The sequence below is a fragment of the Emydura macquarii genome, unplaced genomic scaffold (assembly GCF_026122565.2).
Source record: "Emydura macquarii macquarii isolate MOO-44397 ecotype Brisbane River unplaced genomic scaffold, CSIRO-AGI_Emac_v2 contig_1253, whole genome shotgun sequence".
Taxonomy (NCBI): Eukaryota; Metazoa; Chordata; order Testudines; family Chelidae; genus Emydura; species Emydura macquarii.
The window spans coordinates 10,646,714-10,662,702 of NW_027131390.1; the positions used below are offsets into that span (position 1 = coordinate 10,646,714).

At 39.6% G+C, this 15,989-nt stretch overlaps 1 protein-coding gene across 1 annotated transcript in view; it reads right to left on the reverse strand.

Moving 5' to 3' along the window:
* RNF128 (ring finger protein 128) overlaps nucleotides 1–15,989 on the reverse strand; it is a 47,745-nt gene that overhangs the window by 3,034 nt on the left and 28,722 nt on the right. Inside the window, exons 3-6 of the mRNA XM_067548142.1 lie at nucleotides 6,909–6,980; nucleotides 5,851–5,933; nucleotides 1,890–1,986; nucleotides 581–749 (exon numbers count right to left, since the gene is read on the reverse strand). Coding sequence (XP_067404243.1) covers nucleotides 581–749; nucleotides 1,890–1,986; nucleotides 5,851–5,933; nucleotides 6,909–6,980 — 421 coding nt within the window. The remainder of the gene's footprint in view (nucleotides 1–580; nucleotides 750–1,889; nucleotides 1,987–5,850; nucleotides 5,934–6,908; nucleotides 6,981–15,989) is intronic.

Below are 15,989 nucleotides of genomic sequence, written 5' to 3' on the forward strand. Positions count from 1 at the left end.
CTTAATGCAACCAAACATCATGAAACTTTGTGGCCATGACCAAATTTTCATATAGGTTATATATTCTGAGTTCTAATGTTAATATTAAACTTGTCAAGCTCCTTCCCAGTGTTAATACACATCTAGTATTTCAGACCTCACTTAGTGCCTGGTTTCTTAACCTTTGCTTCACAGAATATTCAGGAAGGGGAGCAGATATGTTTACCTTACACAAACTTCCAGTGCTACTGGCCAACTGACTTTAGTGAGAAGGCATCTCGGGGCATGTATCTAGGCAATAGTTTCCATTAACTTCAACTTCCACCTCCAGAATGGAGTTCCCATCTTTGGTTAAGGGCTTCTTTAATACTCACGTAAGACCTTTATTCTTATCAGCCTTCTTCTAAGAAGAAGATTTTTACTAGATAACATTAGCCCAAATTTGATGGGCCTGAATGCACTCTGCTTCTGAGTAGGGGCAATTTAAATAGCCATACCAAAGCAAAATGGAAGTTGTCTGCAGTATGAGAATGTGCGATGAGGGGCTAACGGAAATTGTACAACAAATTATTGACCAAGACAGGGATCACTGAATACTTACGCTCTGAAGAGGCATGTTCCTCTAGAGTTGGTTCATCGGTTCCTTGCACTGAAGCATATCCAGATGATGCAGTCTCACTATGAGTATCCTCTTCGTTAAGTGACGCTCTATTCGATGCTTCATTGGACATTGTGGTCTGGAAAGACTCTGCTCCATCTTCAATATCCACCTTTGTAAAGTCAAATGATTTAAAGGTGCAACTCTGTTAGAGCCCACTTTATCTACTGAAGCTGTAACCTGCGCAACACAGCTGTCAAATTAAACTTTGTGTCTATAGGACAAGTAGGGGACATGCCTGCTGCCTTCTCATAGCATTCCTCGAGATTAGCACACAGCAAAATTGAAGGAGATAAAATATGGAGCACGAGCTCAAGGGCTAAGCAACAATCAACCCAAAAGAGCTGCTCTCCAGTGGGCCCATTCAGGGCCAGTGATGCAAATCTTAGTACTGGGCCTGGTTCTCAAGATGCTGCTACAGGACAAGTTAAAGATATTTTACACATCTAGCAGAGGAGAAAGCTAAACTGACACCATCTAGTGAAGCAAACAGGAAGAGGTTCAGTTATTTGTAACCTTGTGCATTCCTCTTTTCTGTACTCTCCATTCCCTCTTCCCTCAAAACACACAGTCTAGCACAGCTGATTTTGCAACAGTGTCTCACTCTGGCACTTCCCTGGCTCAGAGGTACCTAAGAATACACTGACGGCAGCCTCTTATAAACACAAGCTTCTGAAAAGTATGTTCTTTGAAGCCATTTGGTAAAGGGAGAGGAGTGATTTCTGCCAGCCTTCTTGCCCTCCAGAAACTTTTGGGGATTTAATTAAATAGCTGCAGGGGCAGTGGTGGAATGGAGGAAGAATGGTAATTACCTGAAGCTGCCAAAAAATGCAGGCCAACCCCACTAATATAGCTCATTTATTGCAATAAAAGTTGCAACTGAACCGTTGCAATTCTCAGATGCACACATTTGTTAGTTTGGCCTGCTATAAGATCCACCCAAATAGGTTTGCTATTAAAAGGAGCCAACAACTCTTTTTTTATGACACTTTAATCTGCAATGGAACACGTCATGAAACATTTTAAATAGTCAATGAACACTAAGCCATGCCAAGTCAGCAGCAGTTTTCACCAAGAGATTAGCCTTCCTTAGTGGTACAAGTATCACACAGTAATATCTTACTATGGAAGACATTGAAAAAGTCTCAGACCCTGTTCTTTACATTCTGGGAGTAGCTAAAAAACAAACAAATAGTTGATTCACTTTAACATTTCTGAAGTCATTTGTCACAAGGAAAAAATGCTAATTTACCTCAATTCCCAAAGCTTTAAGTATGTCCAATTTGCACATAGGACATGTTCTGTGTTCTAACAGCCAGGGGTCAATACAAGTCTTGTGGAAGAGATGGCTGGTGGGGAAAAAAATGTTAGCCATCAGTATTTTGTTTTTAAACACTGTTTGGTCATCATAGAGCAAAATATTTTAGTCAGCCCAACATTACTGAAACCTTAAATATCCCATTGGCTCTCCTGGTATCTGTTCAACACCTTAGACTTTTAGACACCCAATAATACACTACAAATGTTTAAGAGATATTTCTGTTTACTGCTGCTTACTTCAGTTACACCAACCACAGGTAAGGGAAGATTTAAAGGTAACCTTCTAATTTTGAACAGTAACACCCTTAGGAAGCCTTTATATTTTTTAAGGTGCAACTCTGAAGCGATGCTGCAATATTAGATGGACAAAAGCTAGAACATAAAGAGGAGAAACTGATGAAGTGTTACGAGAGAGCTAACAGACAACATAGTTTTCAGTAAAGTCTACCTACAGTGTTTCCCCAAAATAATTCATGGAGCTGTCTAAACAATCACTGTAGAGTTTATTCAAGATCAAAATAAACTTTCTGAAGTTCGTCTCCCTGAGGTTTGGAAAGGAAACACGCTTAGCAGCAGCAATTAAAACTAGTTAAGGACAATGAAAATTAACTCTCCCGAAGATATGAGGTATCACACATGTCTTGTGTTGCTTCATGTTACACAAATAGTTATGTAAAGCGGTCGTTGCATATGACTAAGCTATAACTGTACTAGCCTGTAATTGCCACAATGTCTGGTGCTTTCCTTAGTTTCTCGGTAAAACCTGAAAGAGCAAGTCAGCATGTTAGCTGGGTCACACCCTTTCTTAAAGCTTGCGTGCGAGCAGTAATTTCCCCAAGTGGAGAAGTTCAAGGTTAAACAAGAAATTCTATTCTTCAGTCTTAGATTTAAGGGCGACTTATTTGTCATTCAAAACACACAACAAAAAACCCCCACTTGTTTCTGTGAAATCTACAAGAAAGCTCAGTTAACAATGTCATGCCCTCATCCTGATGAGGAAGACTGCATCCCCACGTTTACTGTGAGTGCACATTGGCTGCATAGGCACACACAAGGAATATGTAGCAGACTACACATGGCACAACTAAGACAGGTGTGCATGTAAGTGCCTGCCATATGTATACTGAACTGGTGATGGGTCTGTGTTAAGAGTGAGGGAATGGGGAGATCAGAAAAATATAGGTAGGATTTCATGTTAACTATAGTCTAGCTATAAGTGATTAAAGGACTTCTTTTCAACCTTCAGTCTGGCGTGGAATAAGCAAGGAAAAGGGATAGTCTCTAAGAGTATGTCTAGAGTTCAATCACAAGGTGCAAATGCAGCTTAAGTTGACATATCGGAGCTAGCTTTAATCAAGCTAGTTTTGGTCCTGGAGCAGCAAAGAATGTTCTGCTCATCATCCCAAAGCTTAGTTTCTTGATCTCTTTAGGGTATGACAAGTCATAATGCATAGGAAAAGTTTGTGTTAATGCGGTTTCAAATTAACAAGTCAAACTCTCAGAACATTTCTCTCTCAACAGTGCAAAAAAGCCTGCTGCCCAGTTGGGGCCCCACTGTGTTAGCCATGGTCAACTGAAAAGTCTACAAATTGGGTCCAAGTCCTGCATCAGATTCCACAAGGCAGGCCACTATAGCCAGAGTCCCATTAAGGTCATTATGTTGCCACAGTATCGCAAAGGTTCATGCTAGCCTAATCCTGATGCATGATCAAAAAGTTTGAGCATTCAACCTCAATTCTAACCCATTGTGCCTATGGCTTTGATATATTGGCTCAGTATCTGATGTATAATGAGAATCTCTTTGCATTTACAATATGATTGCATATGCAATATTTATGCACCAAAACACATGGACACTGTCATGGTGGGCATTCTGAATACCAGACTAAAAAAAAGTACAGCATTTTACATTTTTAAAGATGAGACCGTAATGTAAGGACCCAGAAGAAACATCAAATATTTCTCTGAATTGTATTTGGGTATTAACTAAAGTTTTAAATGTAGCCACAAGTTTATAGGGACTTTTCAACAATCTCTGCAAGGAACAAGAGAGTGTACCCTTTAACCCAGAGCCACGTGGGTGTGCATTTGCACTCGTGGGGAAAACCCCCCGAGAAATAATAGTACTCTCTTTCACACTTATGTCTATACATATGAAATAAGTCCTAAAAATCACTCTGCTCTCCAACCAATAGTCCATTTATAAGTTCACCATATGGCACTTTAGTTCCCTTATGGATATGTTCTTGTAATAGAGGGTGGTTGACTTCTCAAGCTATCAACTTAGATGTGTCTAAAACCTTGACTTGATGCCTTGATACTCTGGGAAGTTGACCCACTGGCAAATACCACTGTCAGCAAGAGGTCCAAAGGACTACAGCTGAAAACCTTTTCATTAGTACTAAAGCGAATTTTCCTGAGACTTGCTTGCTTTTGCTAAACAGTTACACTGTGTTCAGCACTGGACCACAGAGACCTGTTAATTCCTTTTGTCAACTTCTTGGTGTCATCACATCTTAAATGTAGAGCTCCTATTACATGGTGGAAGAGCATGGCATACTTACACAGTTGATCACTTATGTAAGATCATATACAAGATTCCAGCTTGCATTAGACAATGTATTTGACAGTTACATAACAGTGTCTCTTCAATGTGGCACCTCTTCCAAAGTTGTGGTTGATATCTCATCAACAATAGGGTTTGTCCTGCCTTCAGAATTTATTTCTCAACCTAAAGATTGGATGAATGCTAGCTTCCTGCACCCTTCTTACACAAGAATTATATTTTCAGCTTTAAAAGTTAACTCCATCTTGAGCCTTTAGCCTGATCTCTCTCGTTCTAAAGTTTTAAAAAGTTCAAATTGCTAAGATGGCCCCAGTTCAGGATGCCTGTGTTGGCTTCAGATTTTCTTCCAACTTTAACATCCAGATCAAGAGCTACACAAACCCAGAAAAGCTTCCAGCATCAACTGGTTTAGTTATTAGAACACTAATTTTACATTTAACTCAGAGGGCTGGACTATTTTGCCCAAGCCTTCCCAAAATGAGAGAGGTTAAGGCAAGTTATGAGAAAGTAAAGACAGGGGATGTTATAAATCAGTCTTAATTACAGAGTGTTCAAGTAGTACACACTGACGTGATGTTGTGAAATACCAACAGGCATAATGAAGCCCAAGAAATCAAAGTACTAGTACTTCAACGCTCAGCTTCTGTAGGGAGTATAAAACTAGGATGTGCTGGGGAGATGAAAGAAGACACTGACGACTGACAAGAAGAATATTCCATAGTTTTAGTTTGGTCATCACCTTATCTTAAGAGTGCAGGAAGTGGCAGATATTCCATAACTAGTTTTAATGATAAACTGCAAAGGAAAAATATACGTCTGTTTGCAAATACAGGCTACACTCAGAAGTGCTGCCCATGAGACACCCTAAATCTCAGTGAAAAGACTTGTTCATTTATACTTTGACAGCTTGGTTCTGAGAGGTGCCATGTAACCCCAAACTCTAGTGAAACTAGTGGGAGATGCAGGTGTTAAGTGCCTCTGAAAAGGTGTCAAGCCACACTAGGGTAGAAGCATTATACCAATTTGATTTAAAAAAAGGGGGGGGGGGGGCACGCCCTAGAAAATTCTTCACACAAGCTTTGTGGTAAAATACTTCAACCTTAAGAATCCATTCACCTTCACTGTTATTACAAGTTATTACATGGCAATAAGCAACTTTTATTGCACACTGCTACAATGTCTAATCTTTATTTGAAACGCTGAGAGGGGCAACAGCTATAGTAAGATTAGACCCCCTGGCAACCTTTACTGTCTTTTAACAAGGGTTTTTGGGAAGTAAACTTTAGCATTTAAAATATACACAGCAATTTAACAGAAGATTACCTACTTGCAAGTTAGAATACGCACTACATCATTTGGCTTATATACTTCAATGCACACTGCACAGCTATCACCGTCAGGACCAATTTCCTAAATGAAGAGCACAAGTCATTAGCTTTCCTGACACAGATTCATGATTAAGAGAGTTGGACACAGATTTATTCTGGAAATGACTCTCAAGTTAAAGTGATCTAGTCAGAGTAAGATAGAACATGTCTCAAATGCAAATGCTGAATTACCAATCCAGTAGGTCTCACATTTAATTTGAGGCATTAAAAAGATAAACCACTTAATCAACAGCAAAATATCTGGTTTAATCAGTGGATGGGTGTTTATAACCCTAGAAAAGCCAAAGGGAATTAAGGGTCTGGCTACACTGCACCACAGTTGCGCTTCAAGCGTCCTGTGTTTGCGCTAACGTAGTCCTGTTTGAAAGAGGACTATGTTTCAAAAAGAACTACCTTAATGCGAATTGAGGAACCTTTTAGTTCACACCAGCAGCGTTCACACTGGGCAGTTAAAGTGCAACACTTGGTGTACTCTGCAATTTGCAACTCCCCCACAGCACGCACTGCAGTGCAGTGCAGTGCAGATGCCCTCAGTTCCACTTGTGACCTGTGAACATTAAATAAAGTGAATTAAATTTAGTTGTATGCACTAATGCCCAAAGAGCAGTAGCATTTGGCACAACTAAACAACAAAAACAAAACCCTACCATTTAAAATGAAGCAGGTGGCCCATGCTACTCCTGCCAACTCCCTACTTCTGTGACATTGACATTATTTGCATCAGTAACAGCTGCCAAAATCTCACTGCATTAGCCAACAGAGGGCTCAGAATGGAGCGGATTTTGCTATAGAGTGCAGTTATGTAAGTTATATGCCCTTTGGAAGAGCCTGGTTTCAAAACTGATTTGAGTTTGTACTGTTTCACTTGAGTTAAGGCAGGTAGATCTTAGGGTATTTGTACATCCAGCTTTATTAAATGCAATAAGAGGAAAATTTAGATGAAGTAAAATGTCAGATTACGTTTTAAAAGAACGTAAGGAAATTGTGTCAATTATACCTTGTCCCCCTGTTTTAATGTGCGCAGTTGTAGTTGTCCAATAGCTTTTTTGGCATCTGCTTTTAATTGCCTCTGTAACAAAATAAGAGAAGTGTTGGTTAAACTACAGAATTAATTTTCCTATAGATAGTGACTTTAAAAACCCGCATGTAACCAGGTATCTGTTCTATAATCCATAGATACTTCTATGTGACTTGAAGAGAAAGTTTGCCTGTACTATGTGTGTATCAAAACATTAAGCAGAAAAAAACAGCTGAAGTTTAGTTTTTGGATACATGTATACAATTGTGCTTTTCACATATGTGCCACATGCTTTCCCCCAAGTAACATTTTTAAAAAGGCTTTTCATTCAGAAAATACACAAGACCAAGGAACTTCAGATTTTTAAACATAAACAACAGTATCTTGATTAAGTTACAAGCAGATCTAGCAAGTGTCAACCTAAACCTTCAAATTAACTCAACCCAGAAGAGGGAACACTGTAGAACTCAATCCAGGGAGTTAATATATCCAACTGCTGCAAATTTGTATTGTGACTTCCTAGCACAGACTGCCACTTTGGTGTATCTTGATATAAGCAAGGTCCTTTACCAGTCTCCTCAACTACTGCCAATACGTTCCCTGATCCAAGCCTTTGAAATGTATATAAACCGCTCAGGAGTCTAGCACTTCCTAGCACCAACTACAATTGCACACTTCAAACAATTTTACAATTCAAACAATTTTATCTGGGGACTGACTCAAGTTAGCACATTTAAGATTTGCATCTTTATGAAAGCTAGTTTTTAATCTCAACCTGTGAACAGATTAGGTAAAAACCTATAGACCGTACTATCAAAGACTAGCCCTAGAAGACTTACAAGGTAGCTACAATGCCAGCAAGGATGCGGGACTGCATTCCCCCTCCTCACACACCCCATCAATCAGTTTGTCTGAGTTTGTCAGGCTGCCAAGAGACAGACACACACACACAAATGGCTAAAAAAGTGGAAGCTTTAGCTTGCCTAACAGCTGTTGCTAACCAACTGGCAACCTGGAAGGTTCAATTAGCATGAGAGCCAGTATTTCAGCTTAAAAGGTCACAAAAGTTACATCATCTTTAGTTACATGATGAACCTCTCCCTGCTATGCAGGTAAATACTGCTTCAGGACATGAAGTCAAAGCAGGCAGACACGGCTATGCTGCACTGAGGTATTGTAGCAGTAGTGATAAAGATCTCTATAATCCAGGCAAGGTGGATCAAAGCTCTGCAGCAAACTGGAAATTTCGCTACAACTCTAAAATTAAAATGTTGTGTTTACATTCTTAAGTTGATAAACTCAATCAGTACAGAAGCATCTGGGCTATTTGTTTTGATACTTTATCCCTTCCCTAGATTTCCAGTTCTTAACATAACTAAGATTTTTGTAGTGACAATACATAACTATTGTAGAAAGTCAGTAAGAGGGAATGAGTCGCTGGAGTTTGACAGAATGGGGAAAGGTAAATAGTGGTGTCCCTCAGGAGTCTATACTGGGACAGGACTGTTCAACATATTCCTAAGTGATCCGGAAAAAGGGGTAAACAGTGAGGTGGCAACATTTGCAGATGATACAAAACTAATCAAGATACTAAAGTCTAAAGCAGACTAAGAAGAGTTACAAAGGGATCTCACAAAATTGGGTGACTGGGCAACAAAATGGCAGATGAAATTCAATGTTGATAAATGCAAAGTAATGCACATCGGAAAACGTAATCCCAACTATACATATAAGAAGAGAAAGATCTTGGAGTCACTGTGGATAGTTCTCTGAAAACATCCACTCAACGTGCAGCAGCAGTCCAAAAAGCTAACCGAATATTAGGAATCATTAGGAAACGGCTAGATAATAAGACAGAAAATATCGTATTGTCTCTTTATAAATCCCTGGTATGCCCACATCTTGAATAATGTGTGCAGATCTGCTTGCCCCATCTCAAAAAAGATATATTGGAACTGGAAAAGATACAGAAGAGGGCAACAAAAATGCTTAAGGGTACGGAAAAGCTTCCACTGAGGAGAAATTAATAAATAAGATTGGGACTTTTCAGCTTGGAAAAGAGATGACAAAGGGTCTTTAAAATCATGAGTGGTGTAGAGAAAGTAAATAAGGAAGTGTTATTTACTCTCTCATAACACAAGAACTAGGGGTCACCAAATGAAATTAATGGGTAGCAGGTTTGAAACAAACAAAAGGAAGTATTTTTTCCACACAACATACAGTCAGCCTGTGGAACTCCTTGCCAGAGGATGTTGTGAAAGCCAAGCCTATAACGGGGTTCAAAAAAGAACTCGGTAAGTTCATGGAGAATAGGTCCATCAATGGTTATTAGCCAGGATAGGCAGGGATTGCTGTTTGCCAGAGGCTGGGAATGGCCGACAGGATGGATCACTTGATGATCACCTGTTCTATTCATTCCCTCTGAAGCACCTGGCATTGGCCACTGTGAGAAAACAGGATCCTGAGCTACATGGACCTTTGGTCTGACCCAGTATGGCCATTCTTATGTTCTTATCTAGATAATGCTACTTTGTTCCCATTTCAATAAAGACTAATTCCTACTATGTTAGGCAGAACAAATCAAATATAGTTTTAAGGTGCTTCTGAGGTTGAGACCATGTGGAAGTATTCTCTGCTGTGGTTTTATGAGCTAGACCAGGCTAAAAATAGATGAAGCACCCCAAAGAATGACCAATGCCTCCACAGAGTTCTCGTGGAGAATGTGGTACAATCAATAGAAGATAAGTATATAGCAATATCAATACTGTCTATTGTCTATGTTGGCCGGAACAGCATATACCCAGTTACAGCTCTCTAATCATGACAACTGAAAATAAGACACTGTAAAATTCACACCAACATCTAATCCACGTGGTTAGTGTCAGGGTAGGCACATTACAAGAGATGGGATAACAAAGCCAACCAAAAAAAATTAAAAAACAAAATGTTTTGAGTTTGTCTGAGCAGAAGAAGCGTTTGTGCTCCCAAACAGCACTGACAGAGTCACCTCTAACATCAACATTAAAAGGAACAATGGGCATATGTAGGGAGCTAAACCACTAAGTAATGACCATTTTCTGGAGAGATCCTGTTTAGGAAATTGGAGGCAAAGAATCTGGGATGCACTTTCCTGCATAGGCCTCCACCTTACAGCCCTGTTTCTGGAGGCTTTGGCTTCACCACCAGGTGCAGTAGTTTCAGTGGTCCCATTAAAACAGGCCCTGCCCATGGACATCAACTGTTGATCAATATCAAAGACAGAAGTGGTTTAGAGGCTTAATCTGGAAAGAAGTTGATAAAAATAGCAGCCACACACATTCAGACAATTAGTAGTTTAGATCGGATATCAATGCCACAATTCCCACACAGTAATACACAGGCAGACTTCCAAGCTGACTTGAAATTGAGAAATTCTACAATCCCTTATTCTGATAATAGTCAAAAATATTTCCATTACCAACTGTGCTGTCAGTTGTGCACAATGAAGTCTATGGGAGCTGCACCAGTGCCACTGACAGGTTAATTCCTTCAGACACCCTCCCCAGTGAGCTAGTTTACCTTCTAGCATAGAGACTTTTCTAAAAGAGTCGACTTCTGACCAAGTTTCAGTACACATTCTCCCCGCTAAGATACTACAGGATAGACACACCTGCTGTACTCTGGTTCCCTACCACCTTCTGCCCTGTTGCAATTATTTCAGAGTTTGTGAAAGAGCAGGCAATAGTCTTGTGTAACAGAACGATTTCAAGAGTCCTGAACTTCCATAGCCTTTGGAGAACCAGAGCTGTGTCACTGTCTGCAGTTACCATATTTGAGTTCAAAATAAAGTCTGCTTCACAGACAGCCTTGAAGTTTTCATGTTGTCATTAAAGGCAGTGGAAGTAGCACGGTCTATGATTAAGATTACCCAATATTTTCCATTGTTAGTTCCTGCTTTCAACCTTGTTCCTGCTTTTCAAAATCTGTCCCCATTTTAAACTGGTGTGGGAATTTACAACCCACACACCAAGTGTCTGCTTCCGGCTGATTTTGGAAGTTTCATTAAGAACTATTCAGTCATTTCTCAGACTAATGTTAGGGCAAAACAATGTTTTCCTCTGTTAAATTAACAGCATTTTGTTAAGTAGCTCCTATAACTCCATGCCTGGAGCAGGGTCTTGAAATTTCATACTGTGGTTGCCCTGAAGTCAGGGACTTTTGCTTTTCCTGTGAAAGAGTATGTTATGGGCCACACACTGGTCAAGAAGAAGATAAAATATCGAATAGCTGCTCAGTCAGTGAACACCACCTATTCTATGAAACGATGGAGGTAGGGGTCGTGTGGAACAGCATGCAGTCATATTTCAAGACAATATCATAGTGCAGATATAAGGGGATGGAATTAAGGTTGCACAGGCATGTATTTGTATATGAAATTTTAAATTAAGAGAAAAGTTGTGAATAAGCCTTCAGGGCTTAAATTGACAGTAAAGCTTCCACAGACAGTATTTTCATGAAGGTAAATCTAGGGTGGGAGAGAACAAGAAGCAGCCATAGACAGGATGAGTCTGACCTGGCTTCCATCTAGGTTTTGACAATTTAGAGTTAAGAATACGGCACAGTCCGCAAGGTTATGGATCTGGTCTTAATCAAGAGTGCCCGACCCAGATGGAAAGAAAAGAGGGGAGGAGACAGACAACCTGGAAGGTAGCGTTGATGCCGTCAAGTTCCTCCTATAACCCAAGCAAGACATCTGCATGACACGCCGAGCTCTACCACACTAATGTGCAGAGGTTTAATTATTGTTCCCATGAAGTTGGGCATTGCCCTGATCCAGGTCATCTTGCTTCACATTAAGTGGGTCACTTCTGAGGCATTATGCAATTTGTATGACAGCATTTAAGTTTAAACTTTGACTCGATGATGGTAAACAAAGTACTATGACTAGTTATTTCATGGACTAGAATTAGTATGGACTAGACTGGATATGTTGATGTCCTGCACTGGACAGAATCCTGCTAATTGGTACTGGAATCCTCTTATGGGTCATATGTTGGATTCTATTGGTCTTTGATGGAATTGTGTGAAGTAATGGTAAATTAATCGAAGTGTAAGAAGCCCCTCTTCAACTGCTGGAAGTATTAACATCCAGAAAGGACATCCTTGGTTATTGTACCCCTTTAAGGATTTGCTGATTTGACAGTTATTCCTTCTGGACACTCACCGAGCCCAATTCTCATTTACATTTAAGGCCCTTTTACTCTGCCAGAGTGCAGTAGAGTCTCCGGGATATAAATAAGAGTCAAGTCCTCTCAAAATTCTATTTCTCCAATTTTCAGATAACAGAAATTGTCAAGTTTTGTTTTTAAAAAGGTAGCTTTTAATTTTTTTTTCTACAGCATTAACTATAAAGCTCTTAATAGTGAAGGACTCTGCAAGGTGAGTGAGGGAATCAAGCAGTTCACAACAGATTGTAATGCCTTTTTTTTAGCCTTTTCTTTGCTATCCAGATTTCTACAGTCACATACATTATCTGCTTATTCTATTAAACTGGTATATTTACCTGCAAAAGAGTAAAGACGGGAGTGGGACACATTCTAACATTATAAGAAGTTCATGCCATATAGGTGGCCCTCTGCTACTGCACAGAAGAAGAATCTGACTTTTCTCCCTAAACATGAAGGTTAGCATGTACACCATTAAGAGATTAGTTTGCAATAACTAGGTTCCTACTATACAGCCAAAATCAGTGAACAAAACCTTTCATTTTTCAGTTGTTTTATCACTAACTTGCAAGATGGAACTGAAGGCATTTTGAGACTGTCTCATTTAACAAACAGTGATTCATTGGGCAGACAGCCAAACTCTGTTTTTCCACCAAGGGATGTTCTAGTAACTAATTAGTGTAAAAAGGGCTTTGTGGTGGATAGAAAACAAAAGTCAAGATCAGAGCGTAGGGAAAAAGAGCAGAAGCCAGCATTGATCAGCTCCAGAGAACTAGAAGAATAATCTAACCACGTAGCCAAAAAGCATCATTAGACAAATAATGAAGCAGCATTTATAAAGCTGACTATTCAAATAAGTTCATGAGTGCCTCCTTACATTGCTATGTCAGTTTGGAAAAGCCTATGCTGCTAACTTTAAATAATAATCCTTTGCCATTTACTTGGGGAACTCCTCAACATTTCAAGGCTTGAAAGCGCACTTGCTTAGCACAAAACGTTGAATGCCTAAGTCCATCTGTCCAATATACAAACTCACTCCCGTTCTTACTCTTGACTCTTTCATACAATCCAGTTTTTCTGCTTAAGAGGATATTGGAATAAAGCCTGGAGTCCAGCAAGAAGGTAGATATAGTAGTGCAACGATACTGAAGGCAATGACTGTTTCCCATCTTCAAAATGACCATGAAGGAGCTGCACAGTTGCTGAAGTTGTATAAGAAACGGTCTAGTCAGTAACCAAAAATCCTCCATTTCTGTTTGGGAGTTATTAGTCACTTCTGGGAAAGCTGAAGTTTGGAGTTTGAATATTTAGTGACCATCTCCAAAACACGTGTTCAGCTAGAGTATCGAACAGTTTATACAAAAGCTTATTCATAGAAAAACCATGACATTTCCAAGGCTGACTCCGGTGAATGATGTAAGTCAAAGATTTGGAAGTGTTTAGTAAAGATCATTGATAGAACCGCAGATGCAGTAAACAAGATTTTATTTGTACTGTTCAGCAAATGTTTAGTGTTTTCAAGAGCTAATAGAAAGTTACACAAAACTAGTCCCATTCCTGGATATTTTGTATTTACAGGAGTACAGTCATTCAGCAAGAACATTCTTAGGCACACACCAAACAATAATAAATGAGGGTTGTTTTGGATTTTGGTTTTCTTCTTTTAAAATATGATTTGCCAGCCCACATTCATTGAAGACAGATCTGCCTCAATGATATGACTCGTTTATCTACCCACTAGAAATGTCAAAGCTTCAAGCAGTCACGATTTGAGAATAAACAGAATACTTTAAAGTGGCCTGTTTTACAAGATAATTACCCTTTACTGGGATGTGGCAGAGAAACGACATCTTCAAACGCAGATACTCCAGATTAAATTTAGTCACTATGCATCTACTTTCTGAGGCAGTTTCAGCTCCTTATATTTAACAGAGCAGTTGAAGCTACCTTACAAGTGACATGCCAGTTCCTAAAAATAATGAAAATAAAAATCACAGCTGCTGAGAAGCTAAAACGTAATTTAAGAAATGTGAAACTGCACGTTCTAAAGTAAAGGTCAGATTCCAGTAGAATGCAATACAGACTATGCAGGCAGAAACTTGTTCAATGTTCTAATTCAGCAACTCCAAAAGACGCTTTTATCAGCTTCCAAGTATTCCCCTACAGCTTCCTCACCTTGTTTTCAACATCCATCCTCTCTCCCCTCTCTCTCCCTCAATAATGAAGATAGATTTGCAGACAGCATACAAGGGGGCTAAAGAATCCAACTAAAAACAAGTTTATTCCCCATCTGTCAAATTTGGTAGAAAGCAGAAGACAGGTTGTCAACAGAATAAATGCCCAGCAAAAAGTCACAGCACATATTCTAAACTCTGCAGTGCTTTGCTGATTTGCAGTTAGTTTTTAAAACTGCAGGATACGTACTGCTTGCAAGATTTAAGATGCTCCTTCATAATCCTGAGACCAGCAGCAAATAAGACAAGAGAGTCTAAAAATTATTCTATTCCAGTTTAGTATACAACCAAGCTAGTGCTTAACAGAAAAAGCTCTTGAGAATAAACATATTCTTTAAATTGATGATCTAATACTTTCAACAAAGTCCATTTAAAAAAAGTGGTGGTCTTGCCTGTTGCTTTAAGACACAGAGAAATCTAGGGTCTAATCCAAAGTCCATTGAAGTCAATGGGAATTTCTCTTTTTAATTCAGTGGGCTTTGTATCATGCCTTTAATGACTACCCAGGAGAGAAGGTGAACCCCACTATTCAGAGAATGCTAAAAAATGCAAACTAACAACTCAAGATACAGATTTCTCTATTCTCATTATAATAAATTCAGATAAGCAGTAATAAGTCATCAGGACCCATATGGTATTCAGCCAAGAGTTCTGAAGGAACTCAAATATGAAATTGCAGAACTACTAACTGTGGTATGTAACCTATCACTTAAATCAGAGGTTCTCAACTTGGAATCTGCATAGCCCTGAGGGGCCGTGAATGAGTTTCAGAGGGTCTGCCAAGCCCTGCTGCCTGGGGCTGAACCCTGGAGCCCTGACGCCTGGGGCTGAAGCCAAAGATGCAGAAAACTGTTTTTCTGCATATAAAAGCTTAAGCAACTGAGCTTCTCAGGGCGCTGGGCAATTGCCCTGCTTGCTACCAGCCCTGGCTTTTATATGCAGAAAAAAAAATAGTTGTGATACTGGTAGGCTATGGAGTTTCTGTAGCTTGTTGACGGGGGCCTTAGAAAGAAACAGGTTGAGAACCCCTGGCTTAAATTAGCTTCTGTACCAGATGACTGAAGGATAGCTAACATAATGCAGATTTTTACAAAAGGATCCCGAGGTGATCTTGAAACACAGGCCAGAAAGCCTAACTTAAGTACGAGGCAAACTGATTGAATCTATAGTAAAAAACAGAATTATCAGACACAAAGATGAACACTAATTGTTGGGGAAGTCAACACAACTTTTGTAAAAGGAAATCATGCCTCACCAATCTATTAGAATTCTTTGGGGAGGGGGGAGGGGGAATGATGCATGATCAACAAGCATGATCCAGTGGATATAGTGTATATGGATTTTCAGAAAATCTTTGACAAGATGCCTCACCAAAGGTGTTTAAGCTAACTAAGCAGTCATGGGATAAGAGGGAAGGTCCTCTCATAGATCAGTAAGTGGTTAAAAGAGACAGGAAACAGAGGGTAGGAATAAATGGCCAGTTTTCACAATGGAGAGGTAAAAAGCGGGGGTCCCCCAGGGATCTCTGCTGGGATCAATGCTGTTCAACATATTCACAAACTATCTGGAAAGAGAGAGAAACAATGAGGTGGCAAAATTTGCAGATGATACAAAATTACTCA